The sequence below is a fragment of the Macrobrachium nipponense genome, chromosome 1 (assembly GCF_015104395.2).
Source record: "Macrobrachium nipponense isolate FS-2020 chromosome 1, ASM1510439v2, whole genome shotgun sequence".
Classification (NCBI taxonomy): domain Eukaryota; kingdom Metazoa; phylum Arthropoda; class Malacostraca; order Decapoda; family Palaemonidae; genus Macrobrachium; species Macrobrachium nipponense.
This window is the reverse complement of record NC_087200.1, coordinates 146,816,056-146,832,524: the sequence shown is the minus strand read 5'-3', so window position 1 is coordinate 146,832,524 and position 16,469 is coordinate 146,816,056. Positions and strand designations below refer to the sequence as shown.

General features: G+C 38.1%; 1 protein-coding gene across 1 annotated transcript in view; it reads left to right on the top strand.

The window, feature by feature from the left end:
- LOC135219729 (cryptochrome-1-like) overlaps window positions 1-16,469 on the top strand; it is a 163,722-nt gene that overhangs the window by 123,524 nt on the left and 23,729 nt on the right. Inside the window, exons 5-6 of the mRNA XM_064256737.1 lie at window positions 4,402-4,631; window positions 9,012-9,179. Coding sequence (XP_064112807.1) covers window positions 4,402-4,631; window positions 9,012-9,179 — 398 coding nt within the window. The remainder of the gene's footprint in view (window positions 1-4,401; window positions 4,632-9,011; window positions 9,180-16,469) is intronic.

The window sequence follows — 16,469 nt, the reverse complement described above, 5'->3', positions numbered from 1 at the left end:
TAAAAATTAAATTTCAAATGTGTGGGACTACTCTTAATACAGGGGGGTCATCCATCTTGATGCTCTCTAACTAACATGCAGTATTGCTAAAGTCCTTGAAATTCACAAGGCTTTTAGCACTCCTACAGGGATACAAACCTTTTCCCTTATATTCTGACATTTTTTTTTTATATTTAGTATTGGCATCCTCATTACTGGTGGACTTTAATCATAGATCCTGTTGTTTAAGTGATTTGCCTTGTTGTTTATATTTTTTATGATTTTGGCTTCTCTTGTGGTAATGTGTTTACTGTTGAATGAATAATGGTTGCCAGGTTCTCCACCTGTGAGAAAGTTTGATTAGCATAGATGTTCAGTGCATTACAGGACGAGTGACCAGACTTCAACAATGATTTCCTACTCTGGCCCATTTTTGCCACTGTGGTAGTATTTGCCTTACCTTTCTTGCTCGCTTTGAGGAGGATAGTGCTTGGATGGGGTATGCTTCCTGGATAGGATTTGGTGTGAGATGGATGTTCATTGCACTTCCATTGACCCTTCCTACATTCCCACCTTTCCTACTTCTGCATTGTTAACTACTTTGAGGCATCCTAATGAGATAAAGGAATTGCTGAAGGTTCTGCAGCATTTTCTTAGGTTAAGGGGGATCCATCCATGTCTCACTATTTGCTTTTAGTTGACAAGTGTATCCATTTTGAGCCAGCATTGCTGATGTTCCTACTATTATTGCTTCAGTTGAAGTAGATACAGAGACCTGACCCCTGCAGGCAGCTCCTCATTCTGTGGACTGTTGACAACCTTCCCATGGAGTGGCTTTGTGCAGAACAATTGTTTTTCATCTGCTTCTGAAGTCGGAGCTTTGGAGATAGTCACCATGAGTTTGTTCGAGTTATCATCATGGATGAACATTTGGTTCAACATGATAGCAGACTTTGCCTTCTATAGTGTGTTTTCTCATTATATAGCGATAGACATATATATCAATTTCCTTGATACATATTTTGTAAGATTTCCATTCTTCTTGTACTCCAACCAGGAATTTTCTTAATAGGTAGGGAGTCTTGGGTGAAGTACAGTAGTACTAGGAATTAGGAAGAAAAGAAATATCAGGAGAAGGAGGGGGTTTCCTTGTTGGTGTCATCCTCAACAGTTTATTGAGAGAGACATGGTGGAGGTCATCTCTGTGGTATACGTACAGTCTTAGAGTCCCACAGGCCTCTTGTCTCCTTCAACTTCTTACCACACTTAAGGGCCGCCTTAAGGTAAGGGATTGTGCTGGCACAAAGCTTGGTAATTTAAACCACCCATGGTGGAGGAATCAAGATGTATACAAGGAAGTTGAAAAAGAGAGAGGCTTGACACTGGCAGAGAAAAGCCAAGGAAGATGATAGAGAGACGATATTGCTTTCTAAATGTTTTTCTCATACCTCCCATCTTCAATGTCTGATCTTAGATTTGTTCTCATGTATTGTCCTAGTTTTCTGCTTGTTCTTAACCCTTAGTGGACGGATACCCTCATATGAGTAGCAATAACAGGTTTTGGGTGATGAACGGATTCACTCGTGGTGAGTATCAGTATTACTCTCAATCTATTTAAAGGAATCGGGCTGGAAAAGAGGTTCTAGTACTTCTATAACCCATAAATTCACCATGTTATTGCAGCTTTTAGACTAGCCAACATGCCAAGATCAAAGAAGCAGGTGGCTCATTAGTTAGTTGTGGTCTTGACTTCAAAGGAGAATGTACTGCTGCCCCTCTTTTTATAAATTTGCTCATAAATATACCCAGGGGTTACTGTTGGTTTTAGCTCTTATCTTTTATGATGGGGTGTGTTAGTTATGATTGCAGTTTTGCAAAGAAAAGTGCAAGGGTATAATCTCAGTAAATTTACATAAATATTTTACAACAAATATATACTCAAAATTTGTTACTATGTAATTGTAGTTCTTACCTGTTTTGATATTGTATGAACTGTAATTATAATTTTACAAAAATAAAATAAAATTATTTATAGAAAAAATTAATAACTCAGTAAAATTTACAATTTTCTTGTAAATACTAGTAATTTTCAACTTCTCCTAGATGGTAGGGAAAATTTTTTAGAATTTTTTTCTTACACCTTATGCATTTGCATATCTTCCTCTTTTGATTGATGTGTTTTTTCCTTAAATTGGCTGACCTCAAAGTTCCTACCAGCCTGTGGTGTTGCAATTGATTTTTTTAGCCCGGCTTTTAAAGGTTAAGGGACGCGCTGACCGCCAGATTTCGAGGAATTATTGAATTTTAGTTATTAGTTACAGTTTTCAACTGTTTTATGGCTAAATATACATATCCTGAAGCAATAATGCTAAAAAAATCTTTAGACTGGTTTTTTGACAGTTTTGTTCATCGCTTGTACGACATTAAACTACAGATTGTGAAAAAGGCTATGAAGAATTCAGGATAGGACCAATTGAGTTCTGGATGGTTTTCATCAGTTTTTGCATAAATAAACATATCTAGAAACTTTATTGCTAAAAAATAATGTTTAGATTGGTTCATGGACAGCTTTATACATCGCTTGTATGGCACTGTGAACGACACGTAAAAGCGCCTCAGTGGCGTGGTCGGTATGGTGTTGGCATGCCACCTCTTTGGCCGTGAGTTCGATTCTTGGGCATTCCATTGAGGTGTGAGAGATGTGTGTTTCTGTTGATAGAAGTGCACTCTCGACGTGGTTCGGAAGTCACGTAAAGCCGTTGGTCCCGTTGCTGAATAACCACTGGTTCCATGCAATGTAAAAACACCATATAAACAAACAAACAAAGACACTTTGTAAAAAAAAGTAAGTCTATGAGTGGTCTTAGATGGGATCAAGTTTGAGATATATGCTATTTTGGACCGTTTTAATTGTTCTTCATTAAAATATCCCATTTTCTCTGGCATAAGAGAAGACAGCTTATAATGATGTAGGGATAACTGGCTTCAGGAATAAAGACATTTCTGATTGTTTCTAGGTTTTGAGTCCAAAATTATTCTCTCTCTCTCTCTCTCTCTCTCTCTCTCTCTCTCTCTCTCTCTCTCTCTCTCTCTCTCTCTCTCTCTCTCTCAAAAAGAAAGACTTAAACAAGACTTGTGTTTATTCAGTATTATTTATAGAATAACTGGTAAGAATAGAAGCAAGTCCCTTCAATCATAAGGTAGCAACAAGCACTTAGTTTATAATTGGGCCTCATAGCATTGCTGCTCCCCATAAGGGCAAATTTTAGGTAACGTATAAATCAAGAGAGAGCACAGTTTCACAATTATTACAAAATAAGCTGTAATTTTTTTCTTTTGCTGTTTTCTCAAAACTAATTTTTTTTTCACAAATAAATGCTCCAGTCTCCAAGATGACTAAACCAAATTCAATTAAATTTTTGCAACTTGTATAACAACTATATACAGTGTGTCCTAGGCTTACGACACCACCGATTTATGTCAGTTTGATCTTACAGTGCTTTTTCAGTGCAATTAACAGAGTATTATAGCACCATAACTTGATGTTGCATCAAGTTATGTCGCCGTAAGCGCTGTTGACAGTGCTAACAGCAAGAAGGTACCAATTTAGTGGCACTTAAGGTGCTGTAACTTGATGCAACATCAAGTTATGCCACCACAGTGTCGTGAGCGCTGTTAAACCACCATGAACCCGAAAAACCGACTTAAGGTGGAAATCAGCTTCCACCACAGTGCTGGAAATTATCCCGTGTTGAAAGTCAAGGATGCACTGTATGTGTAATTACAAGTGTGAAAAATTATTTTGAGAGCAATCTTTTTTTCAAAAGTTTCAAAATTTTTTTTCAGCTGTGAAATTTATGAACCTAGAGGTCTAATATGTATCTTTATTTCCCTGCCTGTGTTATTTTGGTATTACAGGCAGTCCCTGGTTATCAGCCGGGTGCTGATAAGCGAAAACCTCCATTAACCGAAACTTGGCAAGTTATTGTGCTTATGGCACCTCTGTTAGGTATGTTATGATGCCATAACTCAATTATCGGGGCACCAGAACGCTGCGCATTAGGACGCCATAAATTGCCAATTTTATGGCACTTAAACCGGTTTGCCATTCACCGAGTCCACCCATAACTGGGGCTGCTTGTAGTTGTATACGAAGGTAAAAATTTTAAGCAAATCTCTTTGTTCATAAGGTAGTAGAAAGCACTTGCTTTATAATGGAGCATTAAGGCATCAGGGAACCCTTTAAAATTATATTCAATGTAGTATTGGTCTGTGGGTGAGTTGTATTAATGTTGTGAGACAACTTTTTTTCATGCAAACAGTCTGCTGGTTGTGAGTGTAAAGTGATTTAATAGTGTGCATCAGTTCATGGTAATTTATTTTTAAGGTTGTTTAATTAAGGTGCCTTCCTCTACATTTCAGGATTTGACACAGAATCTTTGCAACAGCCAGTTTGGAAAGGAGGGGAAAGTGAGGCCTTAGCCAGACTAGAACACCATTTAGAACGTAAAGCTTGGGTAGCATCATTTGGAAGACCAAAAATGACCCCTCAGTCTTTATTTCCCTCCCGGACAGGACTGTCACCCTACTTAAGATTTGGTTGTCTTTCCTCTCGAAGATTTTTTATGGAATTGAATGATCTCTACAGAAAGGTAGGTTTCTGTCTCCTCTTTGAGTTTAAAGTCGATATCTGATATTGAATATGATTCAATAAAATGGTATACTACCTAGTACTTTTGCATAAATCCAAATTTCCATTTTCAGAATATTGAACTGTTTTGAAACAGTGGACTGGATGAATGATAATTCCATTAATAGGAATTTTTACCGTGCTTTCTGAGTATGACTCCTTAGTTCCTTTTGGGGAAAAGCTGACTGAATAAGGTGCTTATCTGATGATAAATTAATTTTACCCTAAGTACCATTGCTCAAAGTAATAGTACTGCCAGTCAAATAAGAGTGCACTGGGTCACTTCTAGCCTATGTAGTCCTGCGTACCTAAATTCTTGCTCTTTTATAAGAGACACCAACAGCACATGAAAACTTAAAGAGAATTGATTATCGGTTGCTTAGTAGTTGTGAGATTAATATCAGAATTAAAAACGTTATAGTATCTTGAAATGTAGTTGAGGAACCTGCTTCTGGTTCCTAATTTTTAGAAGATGAGCTTGCACCACATGCAGCTAGTCTGGCAGAAAATTGTCTACAAACACACAAAAAGAAATGGCATCTGTTTTCTTGTAGAAAACAGATATTTCATGCCCCTTGGAACTAATTGTGAGCTGAAGGTTTTGACACATGAATATTTTTTAAGGAAAATGTTAGTATTATAATCTTAATGCATCAAAACATTTTCAAAGGATGCATTAACATTTTTCAAAGGAAAATTTGATATATCAAAGCTTTCAGCTCTTAACTAGTTCCAAGGAGCTTGGAAGATAAGGCAGTCACTGGTTATCAGTGGACTGTTAATGGCTGGGGCTTGTCTAGCGCTATAAAATCGGCGATTTATGGTGCCACAATGCACCAAGTTCTGGTTATCGGTGTCATAAGGTGTCGATAATAGAGTTATGGTGCCATAGCATACAAAACAGAAGTGCCATTAACCAGATAATGGTACCATAAGCACCATAAATTGCCAAGTTTCAGTTAATGGCGGTTTTCGCTTTATCAACACCCCACCAAAACCAGGGACTGCCTGTAGTATCTGTTTTCTACAGCACAACAGATGCCATTTCTTTTTTGTATGGATGTAGAACATTTTCAGTCAGACTAGCTGTATGTGGTGCAAACTGATCTACAAATTAGGAACCAGAAATATTTCCTGCAACTATATTTAAAGAAGCTGTTTTTGGTGCTGAGTGTCTGATACCAGTCCCATGACTTCTGAGAAACCAGTTACCAAATGTTTATCAAGTAATAGTGCGCTTCCAGACTATGATGATGGATGAAAATACTTTGTGCAGAAAAGTGTAATAGAACGCATAATTCAGATTTGCCATGTTCTTCCTCAACATCATTATCATCCTCATTTCCTTCAGTGCCATGTGACATTAAGGGAATTTATGAAATTCTTGTAGTATTCATGTCTTTCTTTGCTTTTTTCTCAGCAAATCTTGACTCATCTCCAGATGCTCGTATATACTACTCTCCCCCTGAAAGTTCAGTGAGATTCCTTTCCTTATAATCTATTAATTGGAGATGCTCTATTCCAGTTTGTAACAGCCAGGTATACATTCAAGAAGGAAATTATAATTTTTGCTGTTTTTGTCTTCCACAAAATAGTCAATAATTGAAGAGGAATTCTTCTGAATGAATGAGATACGTATTACATATTTTTTTGTATGTTAAAGCCTTGTGACAGGCTGGACGGCTCTTGAACCAGGGGAATCTCTTTTCTCCCCTTTTGCATGTTTCTCTTTCTGAAAATTATTTCAACCTCTCACATTTTATTAGCACACTCCCATCTTACTGTCCAACCAGTCCAAGTTCCTCTTCACTGTCTTGATTGTCAAGACTCCATTACTGAGATTATGGTTCATTAACATAGCCAGCAGGTGGAGCTGTATTGATCTTGTTAAACAACAGGTAATGGTTCGACCTGAAAGGTATCAATGTGCTAGTCCTATTGGAGGTCTCAGGGGTGGATTATCTTTTAAGAACTGGCCCAAAAAAACTGGTAAAAAAATTCTTATATTCAGAGTTAAAAGTTTTGAATAACAAGCAGCAGGTATAAATGTTGAATTATGTTGGATTTTTATGAATATTAAAGGAAATAAAAATGGTGAAAAGGCAACTGGACAAAAAAAAAAAAATTGTAGCTCAGTGTATGCCCCTTGGGATGCTTGGGTCTTCTGCAGTTAACTGCTTGTCCACAGTTCATTAAATTCTCTCAATGCTGATCACTGGTCATTCCAAAAGTTTTCAGGATTGCCTACAGCATTCATCTAGAGGCTGAAATAGAAGAACCGAACCAATAGAGAACATAACAGCTTAAGAGGTTAAAAGGTCCTTGGTAAAAAGAAAAATTGAAAAAGCTTCAGAACCATCTGGAGTAATAAGTGATTGAATAAAAGCAGCAGGAGAGCTGATCATCCTTGAGCTGATGAGAATAAAGTATATGAAAACTTGATAAAGGAGGAGACAGGACCAAAGGGGAAGGCAAAGAACTTTATATTAATGGTATACAATCAAAGAGAGAATCCACTGCAGTGTGCTTATTACATAACAATATGACTACAAGGGCCTACAATGAAAATATCAGAAAGTACTGGATGAAAGCCGGAGAAAAATGGTTAAAGCTAATAATGGTCAGTTCGGCTTTATGCTATTGAGATCAGCAACAGAAGCTGCTTTATAATGAGGCAACTACATGAAAAGTACCACACAAAAAGGTTGAAAAGGAATCTTTTAAGAGTACAGAGACAAATGATAAAATGAGCATTTTGAAAGCAATTGGTGCCAAAAAAAAGATTTGTTAAACTAATAAAAGTTACTCTGCTGAAACAATAAACATGGTGAAGACAGTTTTAGGTGTAAGAATTTTAGAGGAATGTTGGTGTCCATGAAGAATTAGTGCTGGTCCCTTTAATGTTTGATAAAATAAAAATGGAAGGAGGAAAGAAAAGTGCCAAAAAGGAAGTTGCTTTGTGTTGTTGATATAGTGCTAACACAGGAATTTCAGGAAGGGTGTTGAAATTGCTCAAGAGGTGGGAGAGTTAAGATTAGAGGGGAGAACTGAATATCAGCTTAAGCAAAGCATCTTATGGTGACTGGAAGGAAAAGAAAGGATGGATAAGTACAATCATGAAGGTTGCTATGTGGTTGGTGTTGGAAAGGCATTGTAAAGGATGTTCATAAGAGGTGCTCAGAATTACAAAATACATTTAAAGCAGGAGATATTCATTGTCGAAAATGCATTCCAAGAGCACATGTGGAACAGTTGAGATATGAGACCCCTGTTTTGGTAGTGGAGTAGGTCATAGAATATGTGGATCATTATTACTTTATTACTTTGTGGGTACACAGGACTGTAAAGCATGAGTTAAGAAAGCAATGAGAGAGGTATTAAATTCAGCAGGGATGTAATGGAAAAGATGACTAGACTACTGGTAGATCAGAATATCCCATTAGTAAAGAGGGCAAAGACTTTGTGGCTACATAAAGCATGTACTGGTCCTTGGAGGAGGAACATGTGTACTGACAAGGAAGTGGAAGATTACCATAAAATGTGAACATTCATAGTTGGAGTGTTATATCCATAATAAAAAATTACAGCCTTATTCAGGGTGAGCACAAGGAATTATCAACAGCAGGATGGCAGATGGGGTTAAGGCATTGACTACATACGACATTCCCCAATTGATGAAGGGGGTTTTGTTCCTGTTCAAGGGCCGATAACTGATCCTGTTCAAGGGCCGATAACTGAGAATTCTTGTTAATCAAAACATCACCATAATTATAGTAATAAATGGTGTTTGCAACACTGTCAACACCGATAAACTGCTTACTGGTACTAAAATCATTTACTGATACCGATAAACTACTTACCAACGCTGATAAACTGCCTACCAATGTCGGTAAACTGCCTATTGATGCTGATAAACTGTTTACTGGGACCAAAGTCTGGTTGACGATGTTGTTAGCCAAGCATCATAAAACCGAAATGCTGTTAACCAATGCTACCAGTAAGCGGGGACTGCCTTTGTATTTTGGATGGACCTCAACCATAGATGCCAGGCAGTTGACCTTCGTTAAAAAATGATAGAACATATCAAAGGTCATTGGTCCTTGTCAGCTAGGGACTGTGCAGTACATACAGGGAAAACGTTATTCCTTATTGTATTTTAGTCAAGGAATCTTCCAGGGGTTTTGTGGCAAATGGTTATATTCTAAATTACATATGATTAGATGGTGATGTCTCTTGGTCCTGAATTCTGTGCAAAGTATGAGTAACAAGAGTATTGGTCCTTTATGCTATATAAATTATGTTTCATTTAAGTAAGTGTTCCATGATTTTATTTTTATTTCAGATAAAGAAATCTCCACCACCATTGTCCCTCCACGGTCAGCTGCTTTGGCGAGAATTTTACTACACTGCAGCAACTAATAATCCAAAATTTGATCATATGGAGGGCAATCCTATATGCGTCCAGATACCGTGGGACAAAAATCCAGAAGCTCTTGCTAAATGGGCCAATGTTAGTACAAATTTTTTCTACATTTGTTTATAGTTTTCTTGTTCAAAAGACATAGCCTAATAAGGGAGTTATACTTCCCATAAGTCTTCAGTTCATTACTTTATGAAAGATAATTTTTATGTATGTTGGAGAAGAATTGTAACTTATAATTCAGTTCATTGCTTTGTAAAAGATTTTGTTTTGTTTTGTGGGCATCTTGGTCCTGAGAAAAATTATATCTTGGTTGGTAGTACTGTGTATGAGCCTTACAGATCCTTAGGTACCAAGCACTTAAACCATTGCTGTCTGTGGCAAAATTAACATGTACAGGCGGCCCTCGGTTAGCAGCAGTGGTTCCGTTCCTGGCCACCGGCGCTAAGCAATTTTAAAGCCTACGGCCGCCGCACACCTTTCGAAATTCTAGACCAGTCAAACGGCACTGTAATCCTGCAATTGCACAATAAGTAAAATTATATTTATGCAGTATAGTACTACAGGCGGCCCTCGGTTAGCGGCAGGGTTCCGTTCCTGACCGCTGACGCTAAGTGATTTTCAACGCTAAGCGATTTTAAAGTCTACAGCCGCTGCACACCTTCTGTCGAAACTCTAGACCAGTCAAAGGCGGCGTTATCCCACAATGGCGCAATAAGTAAAATTATATTTATGCAGTATAGTACTTTAGAAATTTACTGTACAGTAGTACTGTACAGTACATTATAGCATTATAAATACGTACTGTAAAGTGAAAAAAACCTAGCTTTAATCCTTTGGGTGTCTAGAGTATGTAAAGATATGATAAGGTTTATACAGTGTACAGGTAGCTGTAGTGTTCAAGTTACGATAATTCGTCTTACGATAGACCAAATTGCAATAGCCTAACTTTATCCCATCTTCTAGTTACATAAGTTCAATAACAGCAAAAGAGAATGATGAAAGTTTGGTTTTAACGTTATACTCGTTGCGTGAATGTGTACAGCCATGAACAACCGAACGAGAAACAACTTTTTTTTTTCTAAGTACAACCGAATTGGATAACATCCGTTTGACTTGTATTTCAGTCATCGTACTACAGTACACTACTATTACCATAGTTGTTATAAATGACGTTATGTAGAATAGAACTGAGATATCTTAATTTAATAACTTTATTTGCTATAGATCAAAGATCAATAGGGAAATATACTGTTAAATTTAAACAATCTGGAGTTGTTTTCATCCAAAAAATGGTGGTTCTGGAAGGTAAAAGTACACAATTAGTACAAAATACTACACAAAGTCCTGAATGAAATATGTAGAGTATATCAAGAGTAAAAGAGTGAATGTATGTAATTCCTTACTTATAGTTTAAAGTTGTTGTGCTATGTAACCCTGGACAAAGTTTATTGTGGCCTACATCATAAGCTGAAGCCGTCGTAAGCCGGGGACTGCCTGTATTATGAATGTTTCAGGCCTAGATGCCAGTATTCCCTATAGTAAAGTATGTATACGTAGCTGGTTCACTTAAGGTGGATTCTCGGGTGAGGCCGACGCTTAAGAGACGTTTGTTTGGCGGCCGCTGATTGGCTGGTGCCAGGAGGAAGGCCGCTCCCAGCCAATCAGCGGCTGTCAAACAAACTTCTCGCAGGCATAGGGCTCACCCAAGAATCTACCTTAAATGAACCAGCTATAGTTAGTAATCGATTATTTATGGATTATTTTCATGAAAGTAATCAGTAACCGAGATTACCAGATGTGCCGGCATCTCGCCTCTCGTCTGTCGTCTGCCGAACCCCTTCGCCTCCCAAAGCTAATGCCAATTCTCTCTTATTACTCCTCCGATCTTTGTCATTTGCTCCCGCACCTGGCTCCATCGCTTCCTTCCCATGCCTTTGCCAGCTTTTATTTCGATTATCAGGAATTACCAATGTAACAGTGAAGTGTTGTGCAGTGGAGGAGGTGGCTACTTGTCCCGTGATTCTCCTAGACAAAGGTCACTGTCTCACTCCCTCGCACCCGGGAGAAGATATACCGGAGGGCCAAGGGAGGTTGCCCCCTCAGTTGAACTTGTTGTCTGTCCCAGGTATCGACAGACAGCCGTTGGAAAGGCATCTTTCTGGATGTGTCAGAGGAGGTGACTATCTAGCTTCTTGGATATCCTAGACTTAAAGTCATTGTCCTGCGCCCTCTCACGGCCAACATCTGCCTAGGAGAGGACATTTTTGTAGTTGAAGGGAGTCCGAGGGGGTTGCCCCACGGCCGAACCTGTAGATTTTCCCAGGCATCAGCAGACAGCCATTGAAAAGGCGTCTTGTTGGATGTGTAGTGAGAAGGGTCTTTTTTCATCCCTTGATCGAACCTGTTGTGAGTTATAGGTTTGGACCGAACGCTGTTGAACAGGCAATCGTAGTGTACAGTTGTCATCCTATTCCAGTGGTTCGTCACCTAACAGATCGCGTCAGTGGCGTTCAGTCGATGTTTGAGACTCAATCATGTTCGACTTGCGACTCTGTCTGATTCTCAGTCGATTTTGACTCATGATTCGGCCGATTCGACTCATAGTCGACATTCGACTCGTGACTTGGCTGTTCCGACTCTCAGTCGATTTTTGACTCACGACTCTGCTGATGCAACTCCCAATTGATGTTCACCTTGTGACTCAGCTGATTCGACTCTTAACCCTTAAACGCCGAAGGGTTATATTAAAAATCGTCTTCCATGTGCCTGGGGGGTCTTGGAATGAGTGCGGAAGCGGAAAAAATATATTTTTTTTTAAATCACAGCGTGCTTAGTTTTCAAGATTAAGAGTTCATTGCCTGAAGTTTAGTATGCAACCATCAGAAATGAAAAAAATTATCATTATCATATATAAATAATGCGATATATGATAGCGCGAAAACAAAATTTCATATAGTATAATTGTATTCAAATCGCGCTATGCGCAAAACGGTTAAAGGTAACGAGTTAATTTTTTTCCGTTGTAATGTACACTAAATTACGATCATTTTGGTATATAACACATTATAAAACGATAAAAGCAACACAGAGAAAATATTATCACAAAATGATGCATGAATTCGTAAAGTGCAGACGTAAACAAATATTTTTTTCCAAAATTCACCATAAATCTGAATATTGTCCTAGAGACTTCCAATTTGTTTCAAAATGAAGACAAATGATTGAATATTACTATACTGTAAGAGTATTAGCTTAAAATTGCAGTTTTCGACCATATCTGACAAGTTAAAGTTGACCGTATGTCAAATTTTTTTATATATTTTTTTATATGCAATTATTTCAGAAATTAGAAAAGCTACAACCTTCAATTATTTTTCGTTTTATTCTACATGAAATTGCGCACATTTTCATACATAAAACTCTATGAAATGCCTAATATGAAACGGAGCAAATATTCTGAGAATGCGACGTACACATTTCGGAGATTTGCGGTGGAGAATCCGCACACGGAGGAAAGGAAAGTTTTTTTTTCTAAATTCACCATAAATCTAAATATTGTGCTAGAGACTTCAAATTTGTTTCAAGATGAAGATAAATGACTGAATATTACTAGACTGTAAGAGTTTTTGCTTACAATTGCGTTTTTCGACCATTTCGGTAGAGTCAAAGTTGACCGAATGTGGTTTTTTTTCTATTTATAGTGATTTATATGCAAATATTTCGAAAATGAGAAAAACTACTACCTTCAATTATTTATTGTTGTATTCTACATGAAATTGCACACATTTTCATATATAAAACTTTATGTAACGGCTAATTTAAAATGGTGCAAACATTACGACAATCACACGTATGATTTTTTCGGAAGAGTTACCGCGCGGACGTAAGGAAAATGTTATTTTTTTCATAAATTCACCATAAATCGAAATATTGTGCTAGAGACTTCCAATTTGTTGCAAAATGAAGGCAAATGATTGAATATTACTAGAATATAAGAGTTTTAGCTTACAATTGCGTTTTTTGACCATTTCGGTAGAGTCAAAGTTGACCGAAGGTTGAAAATTTGTCACTTATTTTTTATATGAAAATATTTCAAAATTGATAAAAGCTACAACCATGGGTTGTTGTTAGTTGTATTGTGCATGAAATTGCGTACATTTCCATATATAAAACTTTATGTAACGGTTAATTTTAAAATGGTGCAAACATTACCACAATCGCATGTATGATTTTTTTCGGAAGAGTTACCACGCGGACGTAAGGAAAAAGTTTTTTCATAAATTAACCATAAATCGAAATATTGTGGTAGAGACTTCCAATTTGTTGCAAAATGAAGGTAAATGATTGAATATTACTAAAATATAAGAGTTTTAGCTTACAATTGCGTTTTTGGACCATTTTGGTAGTCAAAGTTGACCGAAGGTTGAAATTTTGGCACTTATCGTTATTATATGAAAATATCTCAAAACTGATAAAAGCTACAATCATGAGTATTTTTTGTTGTATTCTACATAAAAATGCACATATTTCCATATATATACTCCATGTAATGGCTAATTTAAAATGGTACAAAAATTATGTCAAAGTGACGAAGACGAAATAATTTCCGAGATGTGTCACAGATACTTTTTAGTGCAGCTAGGTGTTGAATTGCTCGCCTTCACAATGATCTTAAAGGTAGAGACGCAGACTTGTCCGCTGAAGATGAATTAGAATTCTGCTCCTGCTTTTGTATATTTGAGCCTTCTCAAATAATTTGGCATAGGCGCTCATCAGAATAAGTACCGATTCTCATGATGAACACCAAGTATTAGCGCCTAACCGCTCGAGTCTCTTTTGTATTGGGTGTTGTTTGTCGAGCGTCAATTCACGAACAGGTGCTCTGCGCCATATGAGGCGTCAACACCTTGCTTCAGCTTGTTAGGCGTTTTGCACGCCTGGACCTGGCACAAGCTATTGGAAGTCTAGCACTGCCTGTTGGACGCCTGAAGACACAGTCTCTTCGTTAATCTTCGACACTAGGGGATCTTTTGTTAGCCAACATTCAAACAGGAATTTCTGATCACTAAGGCAGATGCATGGCAAGAAATGGCAAGTTCTCGCAAACTTTGGCGCAGTCAACTCTACTTGACTCGCATTCCCACGATCGAACCAGTTGTATGTAGAGAGAGAATGCTTCGTTTGGTGGGTGAAAACCTCTGCTTTTCCTTTAGGAAGCGTCGTTTTTTGCTTAGGTGAATACGTTTTCCTAGGTCTTTGGTTTGCTATCATCACCGCAAGTTGATGGCGCGAGTTATTGGCCGCTCTCGCTAGCTCCAAGAACAGTTGTCCTACTTTTTTTTTTTTTCTTTTTTTTTTTCCCCCTCCCCCCCTCTACTGCATGAGTTATGGAACTCTACGGATTACACTCCCCAGAGTTAGGATGCGAGCGACCATTCCTGGTTTGATCTTAGAATCTCTCCAGTGTCCCTGTTTTTGGAGAACAACCAGTTCGGCATGAACCAGTCATCATTGATGCCCTATTTTTTCTGTAGAAGCTTTCCTTCAGGATAACTTTACCCTCGCTCTCTTCATTAAATAATGAAAGAGGTCTACTTCCAGTCCTTACTCTTTTTTTCTTCGAAGTGAAGAATTAGGCTGACGCTCGGTCGACAGGATTTTACGAATATACATACTTGTATATTCTCCTCGCGACATGTCTATCAGTTGTACTGTTCAAGTACAGGTGTATACATGTAAGTGAATTCTTCTTGTGTGTGACAAAGACAATTTAATTTCCTGAAACTCAGGACAGCCTTTCGGTCCTCCCAAGAGTTTCTGATTTTGTTATGATAAGACTAGTGGTATTGTTTTGGCAGCAATGCCACAGGGTTGGCATTTTCATCAAACAAGGGTTTTTTTTCTTTTCCTCTTGTTTCGGTTTACATATAGGTGATCAAGGGTATCTGTCATACACTCGATAGCTCTGTAAGACAAATGAATTCCAAGGCGAAATGTGCTACCAGGCAATCACCCTTGGAGTCGGAGACGAGTGAGGATCAGAGTACTGTTGTCTCAATGAGATTTTGTTCATCATAGTATTGTTTCTCCTCTATCGAGGGTTAACTTCTAATTCGAATCTCTGCCTGGCCATCACAGACTTAAGTCTCTGGTTGGCTCTTGATTCTTGCTTATGGTTGAAATTTTCTACTCCACAGCTGCCATTGCGAGAATCTTTGGACAGAGATGTCTCCTTAGACTCATTATTTCTTTCTGTTTACCCACACTACAACAGAAATCTGTAAGTCTTATGCTTCGTCGCAATTGATCCGTAGGCCACTGCAATGATTTAGAATGATTTTCTAACAAACACCACGGTTTTATGTTGTCCATTTTCTTTTTTCTAATTCGTAAAGTGTTCAATTACTAGTTGTTCACCCCGAGTTTTGTAGTGTTCAATTACTAGTTGTTCACCTCAAATTGGAGTAAGCTTGAAAGATGTAGCCTGATAACTCAGCTGTCAGTGTGAAGAGAAGAGTTCCTCCCAGAACTTGTCTCTTCCTCTGTCAAAATGGGTTGTCTTAGTTTATATGGACTTCATGTTTAAGACACAGTGTAGTCAAGTGTTTTGGCCTACTTTGCAGTGAAGTTAAGGATGTAAGAACAGCATTTACCTCCTTAGTTTTCAGGCGTTTTCTGCCATCATGCTACTGGAGGCATAAGCGATCTGTGCTTAATATATTTTTTATGTAGGTAAAAAAAAAAAAAAAAAATGACCATTTTTAGTGACTGGCATGGCATCGCGGAAGGAAGCATAGGATATTCTCTTAGTATCTCTTCACCTTTTCAGTAAGGTGCTGAGTTTGGAGAGTCAGGGGGTACAGTGTACCTGGAACACCCACCACTCAGTGGATGGGTCTTGACTTTATTTCAGTGTAAGTGTCAGTGTTTTCTGGTTGTTTTATTTTGGTGCTATGCCCAGGGCAAGGGATGGCACCTATCATACTGTGCTAGCCACAGGGGCATTCGGCTCGCTGCAAAGTTTTCCCTAAGTAGGAGGCGACCCTTGGCTCTACTGCCACGCTACTACGAGTTAAGACGAGCGCCAACCAGAGGCAGTGTTCATCTGCATAGCTCTTTTAACTAATGGGAATAACAAGCGTTGTTTTTTCTCTCTTTAAATTCATTACATGACGTAATGCTTTGAAGTAGAATATGTCCATGACCCCACCTCCTTTCAATGTGGAGTCAGCTACATAATTACTGGGTAAGTCTCATATACGAAAATTATATTTTTATGATAAAATAAGGTTTTGTATATACTTACCGAGTAATTATATGATCAGAGCCCACCCGCCTCCCCTCTGATGAACATTATGCATGAAACAATCGAACCGC